A 22,539-nucleotide genomic window follows, 5' to 3' on the forward strand; every position below is an offset into this window, starting at 1 on the left:
TAATATAAGTGGATATTTATTGGTACTATTCTCTAAAGGAGAAAAAATAAATCATGTTGTCTACTCATATTATAACACGTGTACAAGATATATCACGTGATCATACTACCATAGTATTCTATAATTTCTCCATTTAGATAGCTAATAAGACAGAAATTGAAAGTTGCAATAAAATCGTAACTTTTTTTATTTTTTTGGTGGACCTTTCCTATTGAAAAGGACGATAGCATATTAAACTCACACACACAAGACGGATGTTAGGATTCGAACCAAGGACCTTACCTGAGGGAGTAAATATTTCAAACCAATACACTAATGGGTCATTTGCATAAAATCATAACTTTAAGTATAACATTGAGGTGTTTTAAAGATGAGGTTGGAGAGTAAAATGTAAATAATCTTTTTTTTCAAATACAAATTTAATTATACATTATGTTTGTTTGTTGGTATCTCAGCCCAATGGGGATTTATTCCATTCCTAGGTTGGAGAACGTAACATTTAATTAACCCTTAAAAAAAAAAAAATAGTTCTACAATTTTTTTTGGGTACATTATATTTGTTGGTTCCTAGTAGAAGGGTCTATTCTTGGCCTTGCCTTATTGAACACAACAACAATGCCCCAGGCCCAAGGCCCAAGGCCCAAGGCCCAGGCTGGGCAGAACCCGACAATAGTACGGTGATTTAACCTTAAACGACAACGTTCTGTATGCCGGTGATTGTGCCCTGACTGGCAACATCAGTCCCCAGAAAATAATAATTCGAAACAAGGGCACAATCGTAAAAGCACAAGTGAACCAAAGGCGGGAAAAAGAGCCGTTGCTAACCAAACCTCAAGTTTTGGCGCCAAATTCCATTTCACACGGTTTGGGCTGCCCGCAATATTTCGGGCAGCTCTCTTGCTCAATCCCCACACTGATTAGGCTTGTTTTAACTTTTGCCAAATTGGCTGTGGACACCGCCAATATATATTTATATATACCTCTTATTCCTCCACGCAAAGCTCTTTCTTATTTATTTTCTCTCAGAAAACTTTTCTTTCTCCATTAATTTCAAAGCCTGCTTTCACACTTTTTCTCAAACCGTCCTATTTCCCTCTCTTTCTCTAGCCGCCTCAAAATCTTTGGTTCACAAAGAAAAAGAAACAAAGACCCTTTCCTCTCATTCTTTCTTCCCATCTTTCTCCCTGTGATTCTCTTAGCTTGTTTTCTTGGTTTGTTCTGATTCTTAGATCAAAACCCCATCTTTTCTTTTTATTTTTCTTGCCTCACTTTGTTGTTTCATTCCGATTCGTCGCCGTTGTTCTAGTTTTGTTCTGATTCTTAGAGCAAGATCCCACCTTTTGGTTTGGACTTTGGTCTGTGCTTGTTCTGTTTTGGCTGATTTTGGTGAAAGAGCAAATTTTTCTTTTCGTCAAATTAAAAGATGGGTTTTTCAAAGAAGTCCCAAGTGGATGGAGGCCTAGAATCCGAAGGCAAGAAGTGGGTAATCGCCGGAATCTCAGTACGAACCTCGTTAAAGCCGATAAACACGAAACTGAGAGCTAAAGAAAGCGAAGCTGGAGAAGAAGAAGAGGCATCTTCAACTACCCCAACAGCCAAAGAAGCCAGAATACCTGAGATTTTTTCATGCCCGCCAGCCCCAAGAAAAAGCCGGCCTCCTTCAAGATGTAACTTCAATGGTGTGAGGGAGTTCTTTACCCCACCCGATTTGGACTCAGTGTTCAAACTCCATGTTGAGAAGGCAAATTGAGTTGACAGTAGGCTACCAAGACCAAAGAATTAGAGCAGAGATTAGGAGTTTTTGTTGTGTTTTTATCTATTAATTTTACCCTTTTAGTGTAACTCTCTGTCTTCCCTGTAATGGGTAGCTGATGTTGTACAAAGATATAATATTTTTATGTAATGGGTATTTTAGCTTAGTTTAGGTCTGGCTCTTTTCGTTTTTAGTGAAGAAGATGATGTTTGACAAGTTTTTTTAAAATTTGTTTTAGCTTTAGTGGATATTTTTTGCTGTTTGAGCTGAGATCATTTTTGCATGTCTTGGAACTTGGAATGGAATTGCATTAGTAACAGTGCTTGTTTTTTTCTTGGTTGTTCCTATGTCTCTGTTCATGATCAGGTGTTATTGAGGCAAGGCAAGCATGGCACATACAGAAATAGCTCTGTTCTTTCTTTCTTTCTGTATAAAGACAAATTATTTATGTAATGAATCTTCCAGTTAAGGTCAAGGTTTTCCTTAACCAAAGAAGATTTTTTTTAACATATCTTGTTTTCGGTAACCATTAGAGTGTGCATATCTTTGCAAGTTGAGAACTTGATATTATTAACGTGCTTGTAGGAAAGGAAAAATAATTACTTCATAATCTAACACTTACACTCATTACTAGAGATTATCATAAAAGGAGAGATACTGCTGAGGTTTGTATTATCCACTTTCTTCAAATAAATTGATGCGCTGTAATTGTGAGGTTAATAATATTCCTTCACTGTTTTGATGTCACCGTACTTTATGTGATTGTTGAACATGGTCGGCAGCCTGGCACAAGTAGAGTGGTGACCTCTCTCACTGGTTTACATGGATGCGGAATTTTGTAAAGCTGCTGAAACAAGTGGCGGTGACAGAGTGCCTTCACTTATCTCTCTCTCTCTCTTCTGAGCCCCTCCTTCTCTCCTCAGAAAGAGAAACAGATGAATGATTGCCATTTCAGCAGAGATATTTAGACTGAGAGCTAGCCTCTGCATCTGCCCCTGCCTCCAATATCTTCCTCCTCCTCACTTGATCATCAAACTCATCAACTCTTGTCCATTGCACACGAACACACGTGTACTGTATGCATAGGTTCTAGCCAGCTGAGTTAGCTAAAAACCCAGAGAAAAAGTTAGGCCAAGACATGTAAAAGTAAATCTTTTTCATGCCTGAGATGAGAAGATGCTGCACGGATGCTTCACAATTGACTGACTGTGACAATTTGACGACAATTTGACAAACACCTTAGAGTCATATTTAGCTCTCATCTCTCACCTCTCATCAAGTACCTTTTTAATTCCATGCTCTGTCTAGCCCTCTTTAATCTTTCTACATGCCCCACTCGCATGTCCCCACCTCACCCTGGAACTCTTTGGCAAAGCCAAGCCAAGTTCCTTGTAATGCTTCTTTCATTGTTCAAAGACAAAGCATACTACAATATAAGAAGTTGATAGATTAGAATCCTATGTGGGGTTGGGGGGCTTGTTTGGTACACCTTCAAGTTAAACGTTTTTAGCACTTGATGACAAAAACAACTTGTCAATGTGGTGCCTCTGTTATTGCCAATTTGATGTACTGTTTGTGGATAAGATTTAGGCATGTTTATCATGCACCAAACAAACACCAAACTTCTTTCTTCTTCTTTCTTTTTTAATGGAGTGGAGAGGATATGTTTTGCATGATCAAGGGATTTGTTTGTTTATCTAATCTAGGGTTCTCATTCATAATGCATATTAAACAAAGGGATTCTAGGGATTAGGATCCTTTACTAGGGTTTTTTTTTTTGGCTTTAAAGAAAGAAAGTGTACAGCAAAGTGATGATAGTAAATTTGGATTGGATAAGCAACAGTGACATCCACCCTGTTTGTGGTTTGGTTAGACTCGGATTGGATGCCACATGCAGTAGATTATCTTTAGTGTTTTCTAATGAGAGAATTCAGAGTGTTAATTTTGACTTTCCTCTTGTTTCCTCTCTCTCTCTCTCTCTCTCTCTCTCTCTCTCTCTCTTCTTTGGCTCTATTTTCTATTGGATTTTATAAAGATTACAACACTTGATTGCATATTCTACAGAATATTTCCATATGGGGTTTTGGGGTAGTTGAAGTTTGTAATACCTGTCAAAATTTCACCACCATTTTAAATGGAAGAAGAAGTGAGAACATAACATATTGTATAAGCTGAAATCAATAAAATTCTAATCCACCATTAAGCCTTGATTAGCATCTGATTAGCATGTTATAAATCTAATTCACTTCATCAATATCTAAGTTGCTTGTCGTAACCGACACTGGTCACAATCTCACAGAAAAACAGTCCTTGTCGTCGTTTCCTCTGGTAGCATAGCTGATAGCACCAAAGCAAAAACAATCCTTTTCAAACGGCAATTGGCAAATCTGAGATGAAAAATGTTCACAAATTGGATCATGTTTGTTTTTAACCAAAGCAAACAAGGGTGCCTAAGCCTTTATGAAATGGACTTGTACTTGTCCTCATGGAAAAAGCTCTAAGCATGTCCTTAACGGCTAGCAAATTCCTTTGATTTGCTGTCTCTGTGTGAGTATCAAAATACAGTCGTCTCGTCTCTTTTGAACAAGACAATAAGAGAGTTGCATATTTCAATTGAACTGATTAAAGTGAATTGACCCTTTTCAATTGAACTCATTAAGGATCTGATCTGATGCATCATTCAAATCCTACTTTCAATAAGTTGGGAGCATTGTTCTTCACCACTTTAATCTAAGGTGTATCCTCACTATTCTTCTCAACATTTGACACGTGTCTATTGACATAACTATGATTTCATAAATACAAAGTAAATAGTTAATTATGGTTATGCCAATAGACACGTGTCAAGTGTTAAAAAAGATAGTGATAGTACATCTTGGATTAAAGTGGTGAGCAAAAATATTTATATTTCAAATTTTCCCACCCCAAGCTAGACCAGACTATTTCTCATTATGGTCAGATAGGTTGACCCGTGATCATTGATATAATCAATTCTTATAAGTGACCATATGCTTCTTGGTAATTAACAAGTTTGTTAATCAAATTCATTAATTGCTCTCCCTCAAAGTAGCAAGCCATGCATGTATGCCTTAATGAGAGACAAAATGAACCAAAATATACCCACACAATGCATGGTAGTTAGTTAGTGAGGCATAGCACTGATCAGCACCATATATTATAATTTTGTAATCCCTCAGTCTAATATATGGATATAATAGTTTCAATGAACATGATATTAGTATATAAAAAATACATGCAAGAACCATTTATATATAACAAGTTTAAATATGTTATAATGTGATGTGATTAGAGAGATAGACACATTATTATATACAACCGATTACACATTCAACCGATTAGACATTCTCCGACATGAGTGAGAGAGAGGAGGGGGGAGGGGAGGGGATAAATGAGCTTAGGGGTAGGGGGGGGGATAGGGTTAGAGTTGGTGTAGTATTAAATGAGAAAGATTAGATATTTGGGTAAAGAATTGGAGTAAGAAAGGAATCCAATGGACGGATGAAGGAAAGGCGGTAGACACATACACATGGCCTCCCAAGGAATCCTAAGACTATCAAGATTCTAATCTAAATGCTGCGAATAATAACGTTAAAACCTTTTCCTTCCCACATTTACAAATAAATAAATAAATTTAATTTTATCGAATTTCGTTCCCCTTGACCTTCTTTGGCCCTCACAAGCTGACTTTTGTTTTTACGCGGTTTCAGCCCTTCCTTGCCCACCCCAATGTCCCAGCAGACCCAACCCACTTTTGCTGCCTGCCCGACCTGCCCGATACTTTTGGCGGGAACTTTGCCCTCAAGCCACGAATTTTGGATTTATTCATTTCGCGCCAAAAGAAAATTGTTGCCCCGCGAAAAGTGAGCTGTGACGGCTAATACTTTTTCTATGTATTTCTATTCTAAGCTCCTCCTCTCTCTCGCACCATTTTTTCAGAGCATTTTCCCCAGACGCATTGACGTGGACTGCTTTACACCGCTGATTTTGGCGCTGGGCCCCACCGATTTCTATTTCTGGCCGTTCAAAAATAAGTCTGAAGTGGGCCGCCCCATGATACAACGGATAAAAAGCAACATAAGATTCTAATACTTATATCATAGACATTGTCGTGTTATTCTTTTAATTTGATAAAGATGAAATGTCTTTTTCCTATTTTATTAAATGTCATTAAGTACCTCTCTTTTTTTCTTTTTTTATTGTATTAATCACCATTTTTAATATGAATTTATACTGCGGCATGGTATCTGTTTTATTTTATTTTTTTTAAAAAAAATGTTATCAAAACCAGCCTTAAAAAAAATGGAACTAAAAAAAACCTACCTTAAAAATGATAATTGGAAAATTTTCTTATTCGAATCCAATGCACTCGACTCGACCAACAGCATCGCATGTTAGCATTTGGGGACCTGAAGCTGTGCGTTTTGTTCTGGACTCTGGAGTTGGCAGAAGTTGAGCCCAAACAAGAGGGCCCCGTTAGGCCTTCTTTTTCTTTTGCTTTTATTTATTTATTTAATGTCCAAGAGTCCAAGGCAGGCTTAAGCCTTATGGGCTTTCGTTATAGACCTAGTAGGTGAGTGGGTGGACCAGCTCAAACTGACCACAATTTTGAGAGCACAAGAAATTTCAGAAATTTATATATTATTCCCAAAACAAAGGTGTTATTGGCCAATTAAGGAGCTACAATACTTATTTATGTGAGTTAGGGTAAGGCAGTGTGCCCGCCTATTTGCACTAGAGTTCGATTCATTTTCCCTGCATTAGAGTAGTTTAGAATAACCCTTTGTCAAAAAAGATGCTAGAATATTTAAAAGATAATTAATAGGCCAGAATAAAGATATAGATATTTGATTAATTGAAGCTGCGGAAAAAGACACAATGGCCACTGGCTGACCTACCATTCAAATTTCATTGGCTCTGCCAAACCAAAAGCAACTATTGTTGGCTGGCACAGTAACTCATTTTTACAGAAGCAGTAAATCTCATTTGGCAAATATTATGACAAATATAAGGTGAAGGCGTTGTTGCAAGTTTGTAAGTTGTAACTTGCACAACGCAACCTAACCTAATGACAGAGATGTATTTAAACTTTTAAAGCGACACTGCCATAATTTGCATTTCCCAAGAATCAAGATGATAATCACTTCTCCATTTCGTTTAACAAGAGCCTCTAATTTGGCATTATAAAGCACTTATTAAAACATGATTAAGCCTTAAACTTCCAGAAAATGACAATCAATTCTTTACTGTCACGTAACAAGTACACAACTCTGGCTTTTTCAGTTCTGGAAGGGCAGGAGGAGGAGGAGGAGGTTGAGATTCAGAATCCATCCCACCAACCAAGTAAGAGAATGACTTAATATCGAGAAATCCAACCAAATGGGAACGACTTTGCATCTTTAGATGCTCCCACATAGAATCAACCAACCAACTATCCAACCCAATTAGCAACAGAATTTCTCCAACATTCTAAATCTAAGGGAGATGGATGGAACCACCCAAAAACAGAAGTTTATATTTCGTAGTAGAAAGCTCAAAGCTAAATTATCAGGACTGTTCATTTGTTCTATTGGTACAGAACATCAAAAGTTGCCCCAAAATCTCTTCTTGAATGATGCTGGCCAAGACTTAGCAGTAGCAGATCACAAAGATGAGCTTTGTCTTCTGAAGATCCTTCTACAAGACTTCAAAAATCGATGCTCGATTATGCATTTTGAAATGTTCTAAAGAAGCTGACAGCAAGGGGTTTATTAACCTTGAATTGAAAGGATAAACTTTGAGGCATGTTTTATCCACTCTTCACCAATCATTCAAGTCCAAACAAAAGTATTTATGTGCTTAAGACAACTCCAAAATCTTTATATAGCCTGAGCAACATTTCCTGAACTACACAACCAAGAAACGTGTCCTGCTCCAACAACCCAGGAACACTTGTGCATATTGTTTCGACTGACTTGGCCCTAAACCCTAAAATGTATGGATCAGTCAGGAAAGAAAAGTTAAAAAGAAAAACAGAAACAGGACACTCATAATCAGTCCACAATTTAAGTTGTATGTGCAGCAGGACAATAAAGTATGAAGCCAATTCAAAGGGATTGGTAGTTCTTTCATTTCCAGTGTACCAAAGAAGAAGCAAAAGCAACACACTCTGCATCAAAACAGTTATGCCTTTCTCATTGAAATAGAGAAGAAAAACATTACACGTAACAGATGCAACAATCTTATTGTTTATAAATACATCAACATTCGTGTACACAAAGTATCATTATTCAGAGAAAGCATAAGCTGCTCTTTCTGGAGTACTGGTCCATACATTTCTAGACAACAACCATTCACAAATTAAAACAGAACAAGCAGTGTGATAAATACCTGTTTCATTTGAAACATTTTATTAACATAAATATACATTAGTAGCTTCACCGAATCAAGCAACAGCCTCAATGAACTTACGTGAGGCCCAAGTCTTTGCAGCATCCGATATCTTGCTTTGCTCGACCTGCACCTGTCTCAGCTGAGGAGAGTTCATAACAAAAAACTCAATTGCCTCAGCTTGTATCCCACAACAGCGAATGATATCAACATTCTCCAAATACTTGCAGCTCTTAAACACAGAAACCATGGCTGCATTAGTAAGCCCTTTACATCCTCTCAACCTCAAATCAACCAAATAGTTACATGAAACTAGCATTGATGCGAGCTCTTTGTCCACCAACATTTCATTATAAGACAAGTCCAATTTCCTCAGTTGCCTGAAATTCTGTCCTAATGTGGACAACAACCCTGGTTCTCTTTCAACCACATCACAATTTACTAGAGCCAATTCTTCAAGGCCAGAACTCACGGCGGCCCCAAGAGCCCTGAGGCCTTCACCACTGACAAGACAGCAGCTTTGAAGTTTAAGACTTGAAAGGCTTCTGAAATTCATTGCGACAGCCAATAGATGATCATTTTTAAGGTCGAGAGGTAATCGAAGGTCGAGTTTTTGCAAGTTACAATGGCTTTGGCTAAAGAACCTAAGCAGACCCTCTCTGCTACCACCATCATAAACCAAAAGAGAAGTCAGAGAATCGCAATTCTCGGCCAATTTCACCAGCACCCCATCAATTATAGTCCTACAAGTCCTGAGCTCCACTTCTTGAACACCCTGTAAACACCTAACAAAGGACGAAAAAGACCCTCCATCACCAATCCCTTCACAGCTCCTAAACTGCAATTTCTTCAGCTTTCTACAGCTTCTCCAAAGCCAACCCAAGCCCCAATCATCAGCTCCAATTCCAGATAAACAAAGACTTTCCAAACCCAATTCTGCATCAGAATCGTCGTCTGCACAGAACCCATATTCCGTATTGACATCAACAGCTTGTTCAAGACCTTCCCCACAGCAAACCAAGATTGACAGTTCCTTCAAAGAAGGGAAATTGAGAATCCACATGAGGAACAGAGGCCTGGAGAGATTGATACACAGATAGGTGAGTTGGGTACATGCTGCAGAGAGAGAAGTGAGAGAGGAGAGGGAGACAGGACCAGCCAAAAACCTCAGGCTGTGAAGCTGGGGACAAAAGGAAGAGACTAAGAGAAGGAGATGATCAGTAAAAGTGGTTGATTTTGTGGTGGTGGGGTCAGGATGTAAGAGAAGAGAGAGAGAAGAAAGGAAAGGGTAGTGAGAGAGAAGGGAGGACAGAGAAGGGATGGTGTAATCATGAGGGGTAAGGCGGAGAGAGAGGGAGGTTTTGGAGGTTCGGTAGAGGTAAAGCCAGCGCTTGGAGACCAGAGAAACTGAAGAGGATGTTGATGGTGGAAGTCTTTGGAAGATTTCTTGTACAAGTTCATCACATAGCAACTTATCCATCTCTCTCTCTCTCTCTCTCTGTGTTTGTGTGTGTGTGGTGGCTGAGGCTCAATTCTTCTTCTTCTTCTTCATCAAATTGGTTCTTCTTTTCTGGTTCTTTGTTTGGAACTTTGGAGTTCGCACCGCCACCGGCCACCTACCACCTACAAAACAAAAGGAATTGTCTTTTTAATTCTAGAGGCCTTCTCAATTTGACTATTGCTTGCTTTTTTGCTTTGGTGTGCTCTGTTTTGCTTTGTTTTGGTCAAGTGAAATGAAATGGCGTTTTAATATTATTTAGTAGATGAAGGAGTTTGCTTTAGGTGCAGTTCCAAGGTTCAAGTGCGTACAACTCACACCGAAAGCGAGGTTTCATGTCATTCACTCCCACGCCACGCGCTACTAGACGTGAAGTCACGTGTAGGAGTGGGACCTATTAAACTAACCAATAAGATGATAGATTGATACATCATCCAACCGCTCACGGCCGTCTCACCTTTCTGTACTTTTATTATTGTCCGGGTCCCAAGCAAATTCATCACCGAAAAGGAAAGGCTAAGGCAAGAAAAGAGATGAAATGACATGCCCAAAGAGCAAATTCATTTCATTTCCATAACCAATAGCCCAAACCCTAAAACCCTAATTCATTTTATTTCAATTCATTTCCATAACCAAGGGGCCAATATTTATAAGGAACGAAGTAATTACTGAAAGGAAAAAATTATTAGAGGACAAAGAATATATTTGCATTTTTTTTTCTGACCTCATAAGCATTTGTGTTTCATTTTCTTTGAGTCCGTTTAATAACAATTTCAATTTCAATTTTTAGTTTTCAGTTTTTATACTAAAGTATAGAGGAGTGAGAATGAGATTAAGAGAGAGGATTAGAGGGGATGATGAGAGCAAGGAGTAACAAAAGTGAAAACAAAAACTTGAAAGTAAAAATAATTTCAAATAAATTTCAGTTTTTAATTTTGTTTGCACTTTTATTACTCATTCCTCTCATCCCCCCTCTCATTTTCCCTCTCAACTTCATCTTCACCCTCATTCTCACTTTTATCCTACCTTCTTTTCCTCTATATTCTAGCACAAAAAATAAAAAAAAAATAAAAAAATAAAAACTAAAATAAAAATAGTTATCAAACATGAACAAACTCGGGTATATCCGTCAATGGCTTTGGGTACAGGTTTATGACAGAATTCGGTCATGGAATTGGAAGCTATCTATCTACAAGTTTTATTTTATGTACCATCATACCATACGATGCTAGAGCACCACAACCATATATCTCGTAGTGATACTTTACCAATCAATTGAAAAAAGAAGAAAACACCATAACCACCAGTATGCGGTACGAATTTTGAATCACAACCATCTTTATTCTATTCTATGGCCTAAATTCCTTCCTTACCTTTTGTGCGAGTGTGGAATATGGTCCTTAATTAATTTCTAGCATCTGCTTTGACAATCCAAAACAAAAAGAAATTATTCTGATGGGACCATCAGCCAACATCAACAGGCACCAGGTTAGAGTCATTAGACATATCATAGAAAGAAAAGTTCCCTTCATTTTCTGATTTCGGCAGGTCTAAACCAATCACTAATTTATCTGATAATTGTTTACAACATGTTAGCAACGATGAAACAAAATATGAATACACAAAACCCAGCATGGCAGGTAAACCATACCGATATAGAGGTAAGTAGCACTATTCCAAGCCCACAGAGACTCCACCCAAGACCAGAAGTCGCCAACATTAACACCGCTGAAACCCTCGAATGCACCTTTCAACACTATAAAAGCAATTGGTGGGAACCCAATAAACCCCAGAACAAGATTATAAACCACCCTTGAAACTGTTCTGATGCTCCTAGCTTTAACATCCAGCTTTAAAGGATGAGCCATCAAGCACATTGGGACCATCAGTAAACCCCCAATTTCTGCCGAAGCAAAGTTAATGACTGACATGAGACACAAACCAATGAAGGCAGCTGACAGAGTTACTGATTTCAAGATAGCCCATTCTCCTCTTTGAGGTTGAGATTCATTGGCATGAGAGGATGGAGAAGCCAAGACAATGTACATGACCACAAGGCTGAGTATTGAAAGGAAAACCCAGATAATAAAGCTGGTTGTTGGAGTGCAACTGGGTATTTGACAGATGAAATACGGGAGTAATGAAACAACAGAGCCCCACAAGTGCACAAAAAAAACTTTCTTCGCTGCAAAAAGCCATTTCCATGATTTGAGAGTGATGCAAGGTTCATCAGAAGCATTGGCAAAGGGAGCAGGTTTGTCTATTTTTAGACTATAATCGGAGTTACTGGCATCAACATAGAGAGAAGCTGCCACCATTGGAAGTGGTGCAACTAGAAGTGCAAAAGCAATCATGTAAACTCCCACCGACACAAATTTACCCGGAGACGTTAATAGGTATAGGAAAAAGGACTGGTGAAACTTCTCTAGGAGGTTGTTTACTGACCGTATGACTCCTTCAATTAATCTGCACAAATAACAAGAAAACCTGAATCCAGATTGACACAAATATAAGGAATTTTCATCTTATTGCTTATCATGGATACAAAGACAAGTAAAATAACAAATCATGATATGACTGGAGTGGAGAACGATATAAGAAAAGAGTACAATAGAACAAACTAAATTAGGGAGATCATAGCAAATAATACAATCTATATACTACAAAAAGATAGAAAATGTAGATACCCTAAGGACATTTAAATGCACCAAGTGAAAGTGAAAATGCAGATGATCCACCTATTAAGAAAAAGTTAACAGCTTTATATATTTTCCACATTCCCTTTTCTCACAATGAAATATAACTAAGCCTTCACTCCCCAGACCAAAAAGAAAAGTAAAGGAAAGGAATACAGTCAGTACGGTAGAAAGGTTACAGACAACTATGACCTCCAAAAAACAATTCACCAATGGCAAGTATTCATTATGAAATCTTCACCTAGATATCAAGACTTCTAGATAGTAGATGTTAACTGGAAAGGCAGATTAACAAATTTTCATGGGAAGAGATATGACTCAGCACTAACCGGCCACTTCGTAAAAGAAAGTCATTTTTCCTGACTTTGTTATCCAAAGAAGAAACTTTGGGAAAAATTTCCAAAGTAATTGCATCAACTTGGTAATCACGAAAGGCACCGTGGGGGCCAGTGGGGACACCCAAAGCCTGACATCATGAAGAATCGATATATAAGTAAACATACCATTGTTGACAGAGATTAGTGGGAAAACACAAATTGTCTTATATCCTTGCTCATCAAACTGTAATCAAAGACATTTGAGACAACATAAAGAAAAGTAGACCCACCTGGTAGTACAATGAACTTGCGAGTGTAGCACTGCCCTCAATATAATCTGCAGCTGGGATACCAAATTTCCATTGGGGATTTACACTTCTAGCCAAATGTCCTAGTGATTCAAATATTTCACCCAAAGTCTTGAGCCACTTCAAGCCAAGTAAAGGCCAAAATTTCTCCACCTTCACCCGCAAACCTTGCCTATGCACTGCTAAATAATTCACAATATTGATGAGGTCAAGATTTGGCATCTGCCCGTTGGATGCTTCAGCATAGATGCTGAGACTATCCTCATATTGTTCACTTCGATCTGCAACCTTGATGACAAGGGCTGCAGCCATTGTCCCAGCGCGTTTAAATCCATCATAAATCGTCCTTTTTGTAGAAAGGTTCTCATTCAGTCCATAAATATTATTGCTTTCCGGACACATTTCTGCATCTAGCGTGCCCAGTCCACTAAATACAGGAGTGTGATAGTCTCTTAGCCAAGCAGCAACTCCAGAATACTCTCCAAATTGGGAATCTGCAACGAGCCATATAACATCCTTGGCCAGCCAAGGAACTCTAGTGAGCAAGGAAAACACGGAGTATGCAATGGCCAAGGATAAGGCCTCATTCTGGTTAAGTTTCACTGAATTGAAAGGTGTAACCAAGACAATAGCTTCTTTCCCATCACCACGCGGTGCTCTGATAATTCCAACAGTGTTGACACCATGCAATGCACAACTGATGTTCTGCTCAACTCTTCCAGAATCAGGGCTAGAAAAGAAGTGCAGAGGGTGAAACTGATTTAATTGAGGGTGGAACTTATGATGACTAACTTCAGCGCCCAAGTTTGACATGTACTGTGATATGAGTCTTTGACTTCCTCTGCAACAGAGAATGTTATCATAAAACTTTGACAAATATCAGCTTAATTAGAGGCATGAACGCGAGTAAAAATGAGCCAAGCTGTGTAGTTCATACTATCTTCAAAGTTGATAATTTAATATGCAGAAATAGCATTGTATATAGACCAGAGTTAGGAGGAAAAAAACGAAAGGGTCAGCTGAAATTCGAAGAAGAAGGGCATACATTGCCGAAGCGAGAGGCTTGGAATTCAATGAAGTCAAATCCTTGACCAATCTATTAGCCTCTGCAACCTCCTGATTGGAGAGCATAGGAGCCACAGAGCCTGATAAGTAAGCAATTGCACCCGCAGCAACAGAACCATGTTAATAACTGAACAAATAACACAAACAAAGGTGAATGAATCAGAAGCAGAGAGAGATTGAAGATGGAGAGCTGACCTGGCATAAGGGCATTCTCGGAGATGTAGGTGTTCTTGGCGAGAACCGGAAGCAGCAAAAGAGCCAGAACCCCAGCTGTGGAGAAAACGACACTGCAAAAAGACACCAATCTGTGCTTGCTGATGGCGGATGGGATTGTGGTGAAGAGTTACTGATATTTTATGAAATTTAAAGAAATACTAAATATGAGATAGAGGGAAAAGTGAAGAGTACCTGAAGAGGAGGCTGTGAGAGATGAGGAAGATCCCCAACTGTACAATTGGTCTAGGTTTAGGTCGAGCTCTAGGTATAAGGGGTGTCTCGCTCTCGCTCTCGCTCTCCTTCTCAGCCACCATTCTTGCCTCGGAATGGATTTCAAATCCAAAGGCGCTTTGCTTCGTATGAGTTATTTCTCTTATTAAGGCAAGTGACAGTTTCTCAGACAGTCAGTCGGTCAATCTGACCCCATTTCCGAACGAAGACGAAGAGCTGAGCTGAGGCTGAAGCTCAGAGACGACAAGATCCCGGTGGTGGACTTGAAGACCTGTTGTTGCGTCGGGCTTTGGGCTTTTTTATTGGGTCAAGCCGTTTAGCTGTATGCACAGTGGGCTTTTTGCTTTGATTTTGTCTAAATTGGGCCGTCACGGCGTTATTTTTCCTGTCTTCGGGGTTTTTATCAACCACTTTTCTTTATGACTCAAGTTTGCTAAACATCATGTATCATGTATCATGCATGAGTCGAGGAAAGAATCGAACACATAAGCAGTGGCGGATCCAGGATTATGTAGCCAAGGGGGCTTAGTGTAAAAGTTCTGAAATTTTTCTACAAAGAAAATAATGCTAAAAAGATAGAAAGATAGTACTTCCATTCATAATTCATAACAAAACCAATAATACAAGTTACAATTGTCCACGACGAGTTTTCATATTCTGAAAACGTTGCATTATAATTTCGTTATCAATACAAGCAAAAACATCTCTCTCAATGTAAACAATCAAGCTATCATTCAACCATTGATCTCCCATTCTGTTGCGAAGTGGATTTTTAATAATATTCATAGCGGAAAATGCCCTCTCCACTGATGCAGTTGCAACCGGTAAAACCAAAGCCAACGTAAGAAGCAAATACACAAAAGGAAATATTTCATGCATTCCTTTCTCCACCATTTTTTCCGCAAGACTACTTATCCCTTCCAATTGAGAAAAATCACTACTCGAACGCATATGATGAACATAAACACCAAGTTGATCTTCAAGCATCAATAAGTCTCTATCCGAAAAATCATAAGGATAAAATTGAGCAAGACGAACTAGCTTTCGTTTGTCAAAAGCCACAAAGTTATTTTTTGGACTCAAGCATGCCAAACAAGTAAGTAACTCAGTACTTACCTCGTTGAAGCGATCATTTAACTCCGCAAGTTGCCCATCAATTACATGAATAAAGATCTCCACACGATAACGATGATAATTTGTCTTCATTGGAGCATTACGCCGTGATCTCCCTGGAATTACATATTCCTCATCCATGGTAGGAACTATAATATCATGTTTGTAACAAAACGAGGATGCTTGCTCAACCAATTCTTCAAACTCATTATCCCTCATCAACTGCAGGTTTTCCTTGCATGTTTTCACTAAATTCATTGCACTCACAATGTCTTGATCTTTCTTTTGCAATGCTAGAGACAAAGTGTTTGTTATTCCCAATATAGCTTTCATTACAAATAAGTGAAACACAAACTCAAAAGATTGTATTTCTCTCCATAACTTATAGGCTTCACCCGAACTATTATTAGGATTATCATCAACAATCATTTGAAGCACATTCACCACAGATGGAAACATAGAAATGATACTAATCAACGTACCATAATGTGAGTTCCATCGTGTATCGCCGGCACGTATGAGAGTCCTTTCTTGATTTAAGCCCCGCCCCGTTATAAGACAATCATCTTCAAAAGCTCTCACAAGCTCTTCTTGGTATTGTGCTCTAAGTGCATCGCGACGCTTACAAGATGCTCCAACAACATTAACCAAACTATTAGCCGTTGTGAAAAAAGAGTTGACATCAATGTTTTTCTTTGCTACCGCAACAAGAGCTAGTTGAAGTTGATGAGCAAAGCAATGAACATAAAATGCACAAGGTTGTTCTCTCAAAATCTTTGTCTTAAGGCCATTGAACTCACCTCTCATATTGCTAGCTCCATCATAACCTTGTCCTCGTAGCTTGAAAAAGCTCAAATTCGCGGAAGAAAAGAATTCATCAATTGCTTCCTTTAGTGCACTTGAAGTAGTGTCGGTTACATGTTGAACCCCCACAAACCTTTCAATTATTTGTCCTTTGTCATTCACATAACGCAACACCATCGCCATTTGCTCCTTTATTGAAACATCACGTGCTTCATCCACCATTATTGAAAAATATCTATCTTTTACATCACTCAAGATAAGATCAATGGTTTCTTTGGCACAAGAATTGACAAGATCTTTTTGAATTGAAGGAGCTATTAACTTTAAATTTCCCGGAGCATTTTCCAACACAACGGCCTTAACTTTTTCATCATGATCCGCAAGAAATTGCAAGAGCTCTAAATAATTCCCTTTATTACTTGATTGTGCACTTTCATCATGACCACGAAAAGAAAGCCCTTGCCGCAACAAATACCTAGTGCACTTAAGTGATGCATTCAAGCAAGTGCGATAAGCCGTGCGAGCTTGGCTTGTTTGCTTGATCACAATTGTTTCAATGTGTGTAGTTTGATGCATCAAATTGTAAGCAACTTCTCTAGCTTGGTTGTGAACACTACCAACCGGTCCAATATGAAGGTTAAATCTTTCTTTCGCCTTCTTCCAATTATTGAAGCCTACCCCAGTGAATGCATCACCACCCACTTGATCAAAATTAGATTTGAAGAGATAACAATGAAGACAAAACGCAGCATCTTTAGCAATACTATATTCCAACCAATCATGATCATCAAACCAATGAGCAATGAAGGGTCTATTAATTCCTGATTGATTAGTTTGTGGGAATTTATAACTTCTAGGTTGACAAGGTCCCTTTTGTAGATATGCTCTTCGGATCTCATCCCGAATATTAGGACTATAATCCGCCATTCGAGTTCTTAGTCCAGGGTCTGCTTGAAGATTAGCTAAGATCTCATCTACTTCAATTGGTCTTGCATTTGAACTACCCGGATTAGACAGAGAAGAACTATCCGTAGATAATTTTCTTTTAAAGAATCGTTCCATAAATCTACAAATCAATTAATTCAATCAATCATTAATTTTTATCCAAATTATCATATGAATATGAAAATTTCAATAACCCACTCTCAATATTCAATATACTCCCTAAACCCATATAAATCAATATTCAATATACCAAATTATCATATCAAATAGCAATCAATATTTAATATACCCAATCAATTCATATTATCAATCAAACATAAACTCAATCAATCTACATTAATATGATTATCACTATGATTCATATCCATAAATTTAATTACATAAAAAAAAAATATCAACATGAATCATATCCATAAATTTCAAGCATAAACTCAATCAATCAATATGATTTATATCCATAAATTTCATTACATAAAAAAAACAAATCAATATCAACAATATAATTTTTATCACTATAATTATTAATTTCAGATTTTCCATGCTTACTTACTTGTAGTTTAAAAAATGGGCGGCGGACGGCGGTAGAAGGTGGTGGTGATCGGCACTGGGCCACCAGTGAAGAGTTGATGGAGGTTGTCCAAGGTTGGGAGGTTGGGAGGTTAGGGTTTGAGAGGATGGCAAGAGAGGGGCTGATGTGGAATTGGGAATGAAGGAGAAAATGAATCTGTGCAGTGCTGTGCGTGTGTGTTGTTCTGTTTTTTTTTTTTTAACCTGGCCCAAAACGACGTCGTTTTGAGGCCAGGTCAATTAAAAAAAAATTTGACTGAGCCTTGACCAAACGACGTCGTTTGGCAAGGCAGTTTTTAAAAAAAATTACGCGCAGCGCTGCTGCGCAGCTGCAAAGGGGATTTCGTTGGGGCATTTCGTCGAGCACATTGTGTGCATACAAGGGGGCTTCCAGCCTGGGTCCAAGGGGGCTTCCATGGACTCCGTTGCCAATTTTCCAGACTTCCAAGGGGTCGTCTGACCCCTCTTGTCCCAACATGGATCCGCCCCTGCACATAAGGTCATTTTCATCGAAAAATTGTCAGAGTTAAAATTATTTAAATTTTACTCCGACATTCAAAAAAAGTTATCACTCAATATTCAATAAAAAACAATCATTTGATTGTTTTGCCTATAATTGGGGTTTTTTTTAAATCCCAAGTAAGCGATAATTGTTATTGTTCTCACTTCTTTTATTAGGCATTTGTATTTTGCTATCATAAAAAACAAAACAGGATAGCAATTTGCTGGTTGGAGTTAATTCGGTTTTAATTGTTTCTTCTATATATCCCTTCTCATTGTCTCATCTGGCCTTATCATCTCTTTCTCCTCTCTCCCATGTTATAATGCCTATTTCCACTGCCATACTGAACTGCGGTCATATGCACTGATGCAATCAAAATTTGGGGTAGTTTTGCTTTCTGCAGCTTTTCGTTAAGGAATTGATCACAACTATTGGAAAGAGTTAACGAAACTACTCCTTAACAAGTGTTTTTGGTTCTTCCCTCGTGACCAAACCAATTCAACCTTCCAAATACTGCCCGGAGAAGAGCAGCAGTAATTCACTCGAGAGTCGCGAGTCATGGACCAGGTCAATTAAACTTTGCAGCACATTCCCAATGGGTTCGGTTCAGGACATCCATAACGCAGTGATGAATAAATGATCAAGCAAAAGAATCTTAACAGGGCATCAGAATGCAAAGGGAAAAGAACCAATATTGCCTCATACCATATAACCCTTTTATTAGCTACCTAAACAAACAAACAAAACTCAGTCCAATCCAATTCTTCAGAAAGAAATGTTGACTCCCTCATCCAAAAGCACCCTAAGAGCAATAGTAGAAGTTTGGTACAGTATAACAATGTCCTCGCTTTGCCAGCAAGCACGAGCCAATCAGACACCAACAACTGTTAAAGTTGCTCCTACAATAGCTATAAAGAAAGCCCCTTAAGCAGACCAGGTTCAGATTGAACACATTGCCAAAATGTACCCAATTTCAGAAGCTATCAATCATTCCATTTTCATTTATAACTAAATCCCAGCAAGCAAACACAGAATCAAAACGAACAAATTCAAATTGAGCAACTGATTGACATATAAAAAATGAGCAACGGTCCACAAAATCCATTTCAGTTTTTTGTTGGCGTAAGTAAACAAAAACATCTAATAAGCATAGAGTCTAATAACATATCTCAGTAATAATAAAAGTAGCAAATTATAAGATAATGGAAATGCTTTAAAATGATTAGAAAATCAAAATGGATGAGAACCTAAGCGGTGAGCACGACGGCTCCGCCAGCCTCCTTGATCTTCTTCTCGGCGGTCTTAGAAATCAGCTTGGCCTTCACAACCAACGGCTGAGAGCTAGGCAACACGCCCTTACCCAACACCTTGAAGTAGCCGAACTGGGTGACGTCAAGCAATGGGGCCTCGTTTCCTTTGGCGGCCTTGTCCTTCACATCCTGGGGTACAAGTGACCACAGCTTGTCGAGGTTGACGATGGGGCAGTGGAACTTGTTGCGCAGCCTGTGGAAGTACCTCATACCGACTTTACCAAAATACCCCGGATGGTACTTGTCGAAGAGGATCCGATGGTGGTGCATACCTCCGGCGTTTCCGCGACCGCCTGGATGCTTGCGGTGCTTGCCGATACGCCCATGCCCGGCGCTGACGTGGCCACGCTTCTTGCGATTCTTTTTGAACCTCGTCGTCATGAGTCTCTGTCTCTTTGTCCTCCTAGGGTTTCTGAGGAGCGGCTACCAAGGAGTGAAATGGAAGTGCCTGCTAGGGTTTCTTTGAAGAAGAATATATATTATATAGGGAAGGGGTTTATCTTGAACGGCGTCGTAGACTGCCAGGATAGAGGAAGGGAGAAAATGGACGCTGGAACGCTGCGTTTTCGTTTTTATTTTGGGCCGTTGTTTACGTCTTCCCGCTCCGTTGTATCAGAAAGAGTCCGGGTTTCCCGGGAATTGGCTTTTAAGATTAGAGAATGGATCTACTGTCGTTCGAGTTGGGCTAACTTAACGTTGGGCTCATTCATTATGTTTTTCTTTTAATATATATTTCTGTACTATTATTTTAGAAAATTATTTTATAATAGGGTGAAATGTCAATCATGCTAACTTTTTTTTAAGAGATTTCTTATTGAGAGGGAGGATAGTATATTAAACTCATACGTATTATACATACGTTATGACTCGAACTCAAAACCTTTCATTAGAGGGGGCATTTGCTCCACACTACCAGTCATACTACTTTTTAAGTTAAATAAGTTGAGCAAACATAGGCTTAATCAAGTTGGCTATAATAGATGTGCTCCTCACTATGCACCCGAGTTTAAATCTCCCTTTCCATAATTTAGATTAATTAAAAATAAAATATCACTTGTATTAAAAAAAAAAGAGTTAAATAAGTTGAATAATATGTATAAATTAAGTTTGTGTTAGTAATTTAAACATACACATATATTTTCCATGCAATAACTTCCTCTGACTTACATATGCATATCATGTTTAGCAGTTGTAACTAACGACGGTTATTTTTTTTTTTTTTAAAAAAGATGTTAAACAAACCATAAAAATATATCATACTATCAAACTATTTATTGACTTATTAATTTACTCTAATATAAAATAATTAAAACATACATTAAATTATAAAATAAATATAATTTTAATAAATACACCTTACTCTCCATCAATTGTGAAACAAGTTGATTTGCAACCAAATTGCTTTATGGGTCTTCACCAAATTTGGTTGCTCGACTTATTATATATTGTTGTATGGGGGTTGCTTGATATTGGCATGAGAGATTTTGGGTTGCGTTTCCAACATGGCTTCCTTGTCTCTGAGGTCGTTCAACGACCTCTGGTTGCGGCTGCTGCTCTTGTTGTAGCTTCAGTTTCGGCTGACATTTCTGATAAATTGCCGTCTCACAGATCCACTGGCGTGTGTACTACCTCGGATTTATCACATTCTTCATTGCATAACACCTTTCAAGATTCAAAATCATCTTGGGTTTCACACATATCGGTTTCTAAGCTTGCAAACTTCTCCTTATCTCCAGAATTCGAGTGCATGGGCCCAATATTAACTTACCAATTCCCAATTCGGGCGGCAAATTTGTTCCCAAGTTGCTATATTCTTTGGTTGCATCTTCACATGTTCTTCTTAATTTGTATCAGTTTGCAGACTTGGTGTTGTATGATAGCGTGTGTTAGGATGTACAAGGGTCTTTCTGATAGTTAAATAAGGTGTATTTAGTTAATTTTATATTTTAATTTAAATACTACGGTGTACTTAGATCATAAGGTGTACAAAGTCAATTTTAGAGTTTGTTCAACAAAAAAAAAAAAAAACAACACACAATTAACTTGTGTAAATGTATAATATGTATGCAAACAAAGTTGACATTTTTTATTGTTGCTATTTTAAAAATTATAAAGAAAACACATGATATTGTGCAATTATAATGTGCGAATTACATGTTACATGATGTTACCGATTCAAGTGTGTTATAATATGAATGAATTAGTAACATCATGTGGCATTATGACCGTTACATCGAAAAATTACTCCATTTCAACAAGTAACATAGCGAAAATTTTAGTTCATATGGGATACTCTCGGGTTATATAGTACACAACTCAAGCTTGTAATGTATGTATTTCTTAAACAATAAATAAATAATGTGTGTTAAAGGATACTCAATATATTTTATCATTTATCTTGATGTTGTTTCCTATATTGCTGGACACTAGCATGACCACGGAGTACGCAATGGTGAATTTTGCAAACAATAAATCAGTGCTTTTTAATCACCCCAAGGATTGTATAGAGCAACCTTATTGCTTAGATCGCTTTCACTTTTATCTTGTATGATTGAAATGCTTTGTTGTCTGTAACTGAAGATACAATAGATAATGAAGAAGGATGCCCTTGCCCATCCTTCTACAAATATGAGTTAGTTTGTTATACGGTGGGTTTTTTCGAAATCATTTGCTTTGTGGTGTTTGATGTTTAAGACTTTCTTTTTCTAGTTTTAAGACTTTCTCAATAGGCTGCTGCTTTCATAAAATACTTTTAAAATATATTAATATTTAAACAGTATAGCCGCCCGGCTATACTATTTAAATATATTCGAATATTTTAAAAGTA

At 38.1% G+C, this 22,539-nt stretch overlaps 5 protein-coding genes across 9 annotated transcripts; 1 reads left to right on the plus strand and 4 right to left on the minus strand.

Moving 5' to 3' along the window:
- Nucleotides 1,332–1,900, plus strand: LOC18783774 (cyclin-dependent protein kinase inhibitor SMR6). The gene has a single exon (XM_007217267.2). The coding sequence runs from the start codon at nt 1,424–1,426 to the stop codon at nt 1,748–1,750; it is 327 nt and encodes a 108-aa protein (XP_007217329.1). The 5' UTR covers nt 1,332–1,423; the 3' UTR covers nt 1,751–1,900.
- Nucleotides 7,921–9,885, minus strand: LOC18783962 (F-box/LRR-repeat protein 4). The gene has a single exon (XM_007217811.2). The coding sequence runs from the start codon at nt 9,618–9,620 to the stop codon at nt 8,196–8,198; it is 1,425 nt and encodes a 474-aa protein (XP_007217873.2). The 5' UTR covers nt 9,621–9,885; the 3' UTR covers nt 7,921–8,195.
- Nucleotides 11,148–14,765, minus strand: LOC18784500 (glycosylphosphatidylinositol anchor attachment 1 protein). Of its 3 annotated transcripts, none has more exons than XM_007214925.2 (6): nt 14,433–14,765; nt 14,220–14,311; nt 14,005–14,104; nt 12,942–13,800; nt 12,664–12,800; nt 11,148–12,104 (listed from the first exon to the last, which is right to left on the minus strand). In XM_007214925.2, the coding sequence occupies exons 1-6, from the start codon at nt 14,552–14,554 to the stop codon at nt 11,231–11,233; spliced, it is 2,184 nt and encodes a 727-aa protein (XP_007214987.1). In that variant the 5' UTR covers nt 14,555–14,765; the 3' UTR covers nt 11,148–11,230. The 3 variants fall into 3 exon arrangements, with proteins under 3 accessions (XP_007214987.1, XP_020415734.1, XP_020415733.1); XM_020560145.1 differs by having other exon boundaries at nt 14,220–14,329; nt 14,433–14,731; XM_020560144.1 differs by having other exon boundaries at nt 14,220–14,338; nt 14,433–14,731.
- LOC109947865 (zinc finger MYM-type protein 1-like) lies at nt 15,037–18,135 on the minus strand. Of its 3 annotated transcripts, none has more exons than XM_020559123.1 (2): nt 17,393–18,135; nt 15,037–16,987 (listed from the first exon to the last, which is right to left on the minus strand). In XM_020559123.1, exons 1-2 carry the CDS (start codon nt 17,448–17,450, stop codon nt 15,099–15,101), a joined length of 1,947 nt encoding a protein of 648 aa, XP_020414712.1. In that variant the 5' UTR covers nt 17,451–18,135; the 3' UTR covers nt 15,037–15,098. The 3 variants fall into 3 exon arrangements, with proteins under 3 accessions (XP_020414712.1, XP_020414711.1, XP_020414713.1); XM_020559122.1 differs by having other exon boundaries at nt 15,037–15,877; nt 16,067–18,135; XM_020559124.1 differs by having other exon boundaries at nt 15,349–15,468; nt 15,588–18,135.
- LOC18781712 (60S ribosomal protein L27a-3) lies at nt 19,447–20,226 on the minus strand. Its single transcript, XM_007215056.2, has one exon. The coding sequence runs from the start codon at nt 20,091–20,093 to the stop codon at nt 19,650–19,652; it is 444 nt and encodes a 147-aa protein (XP_007215118.1). The 5' UTR covers nt 20,094–20,226; the 3' UTR covers nt 19,447–19,649.

Source organism: Prunus persica, chromosome G3 (genome assembly GCF_000346465.2).
Source record: "Prunus persica cultivar Lovell chromosome G3, Prunus_persica_NCBIv2, whole genome shotgun sequence".
Lineage (NCBI taxonomy): Eukaryota > Viridiplantae > Streptophyta > Magnoliopsida > Rosales > Rosaceae > Prunus > Prunus persica.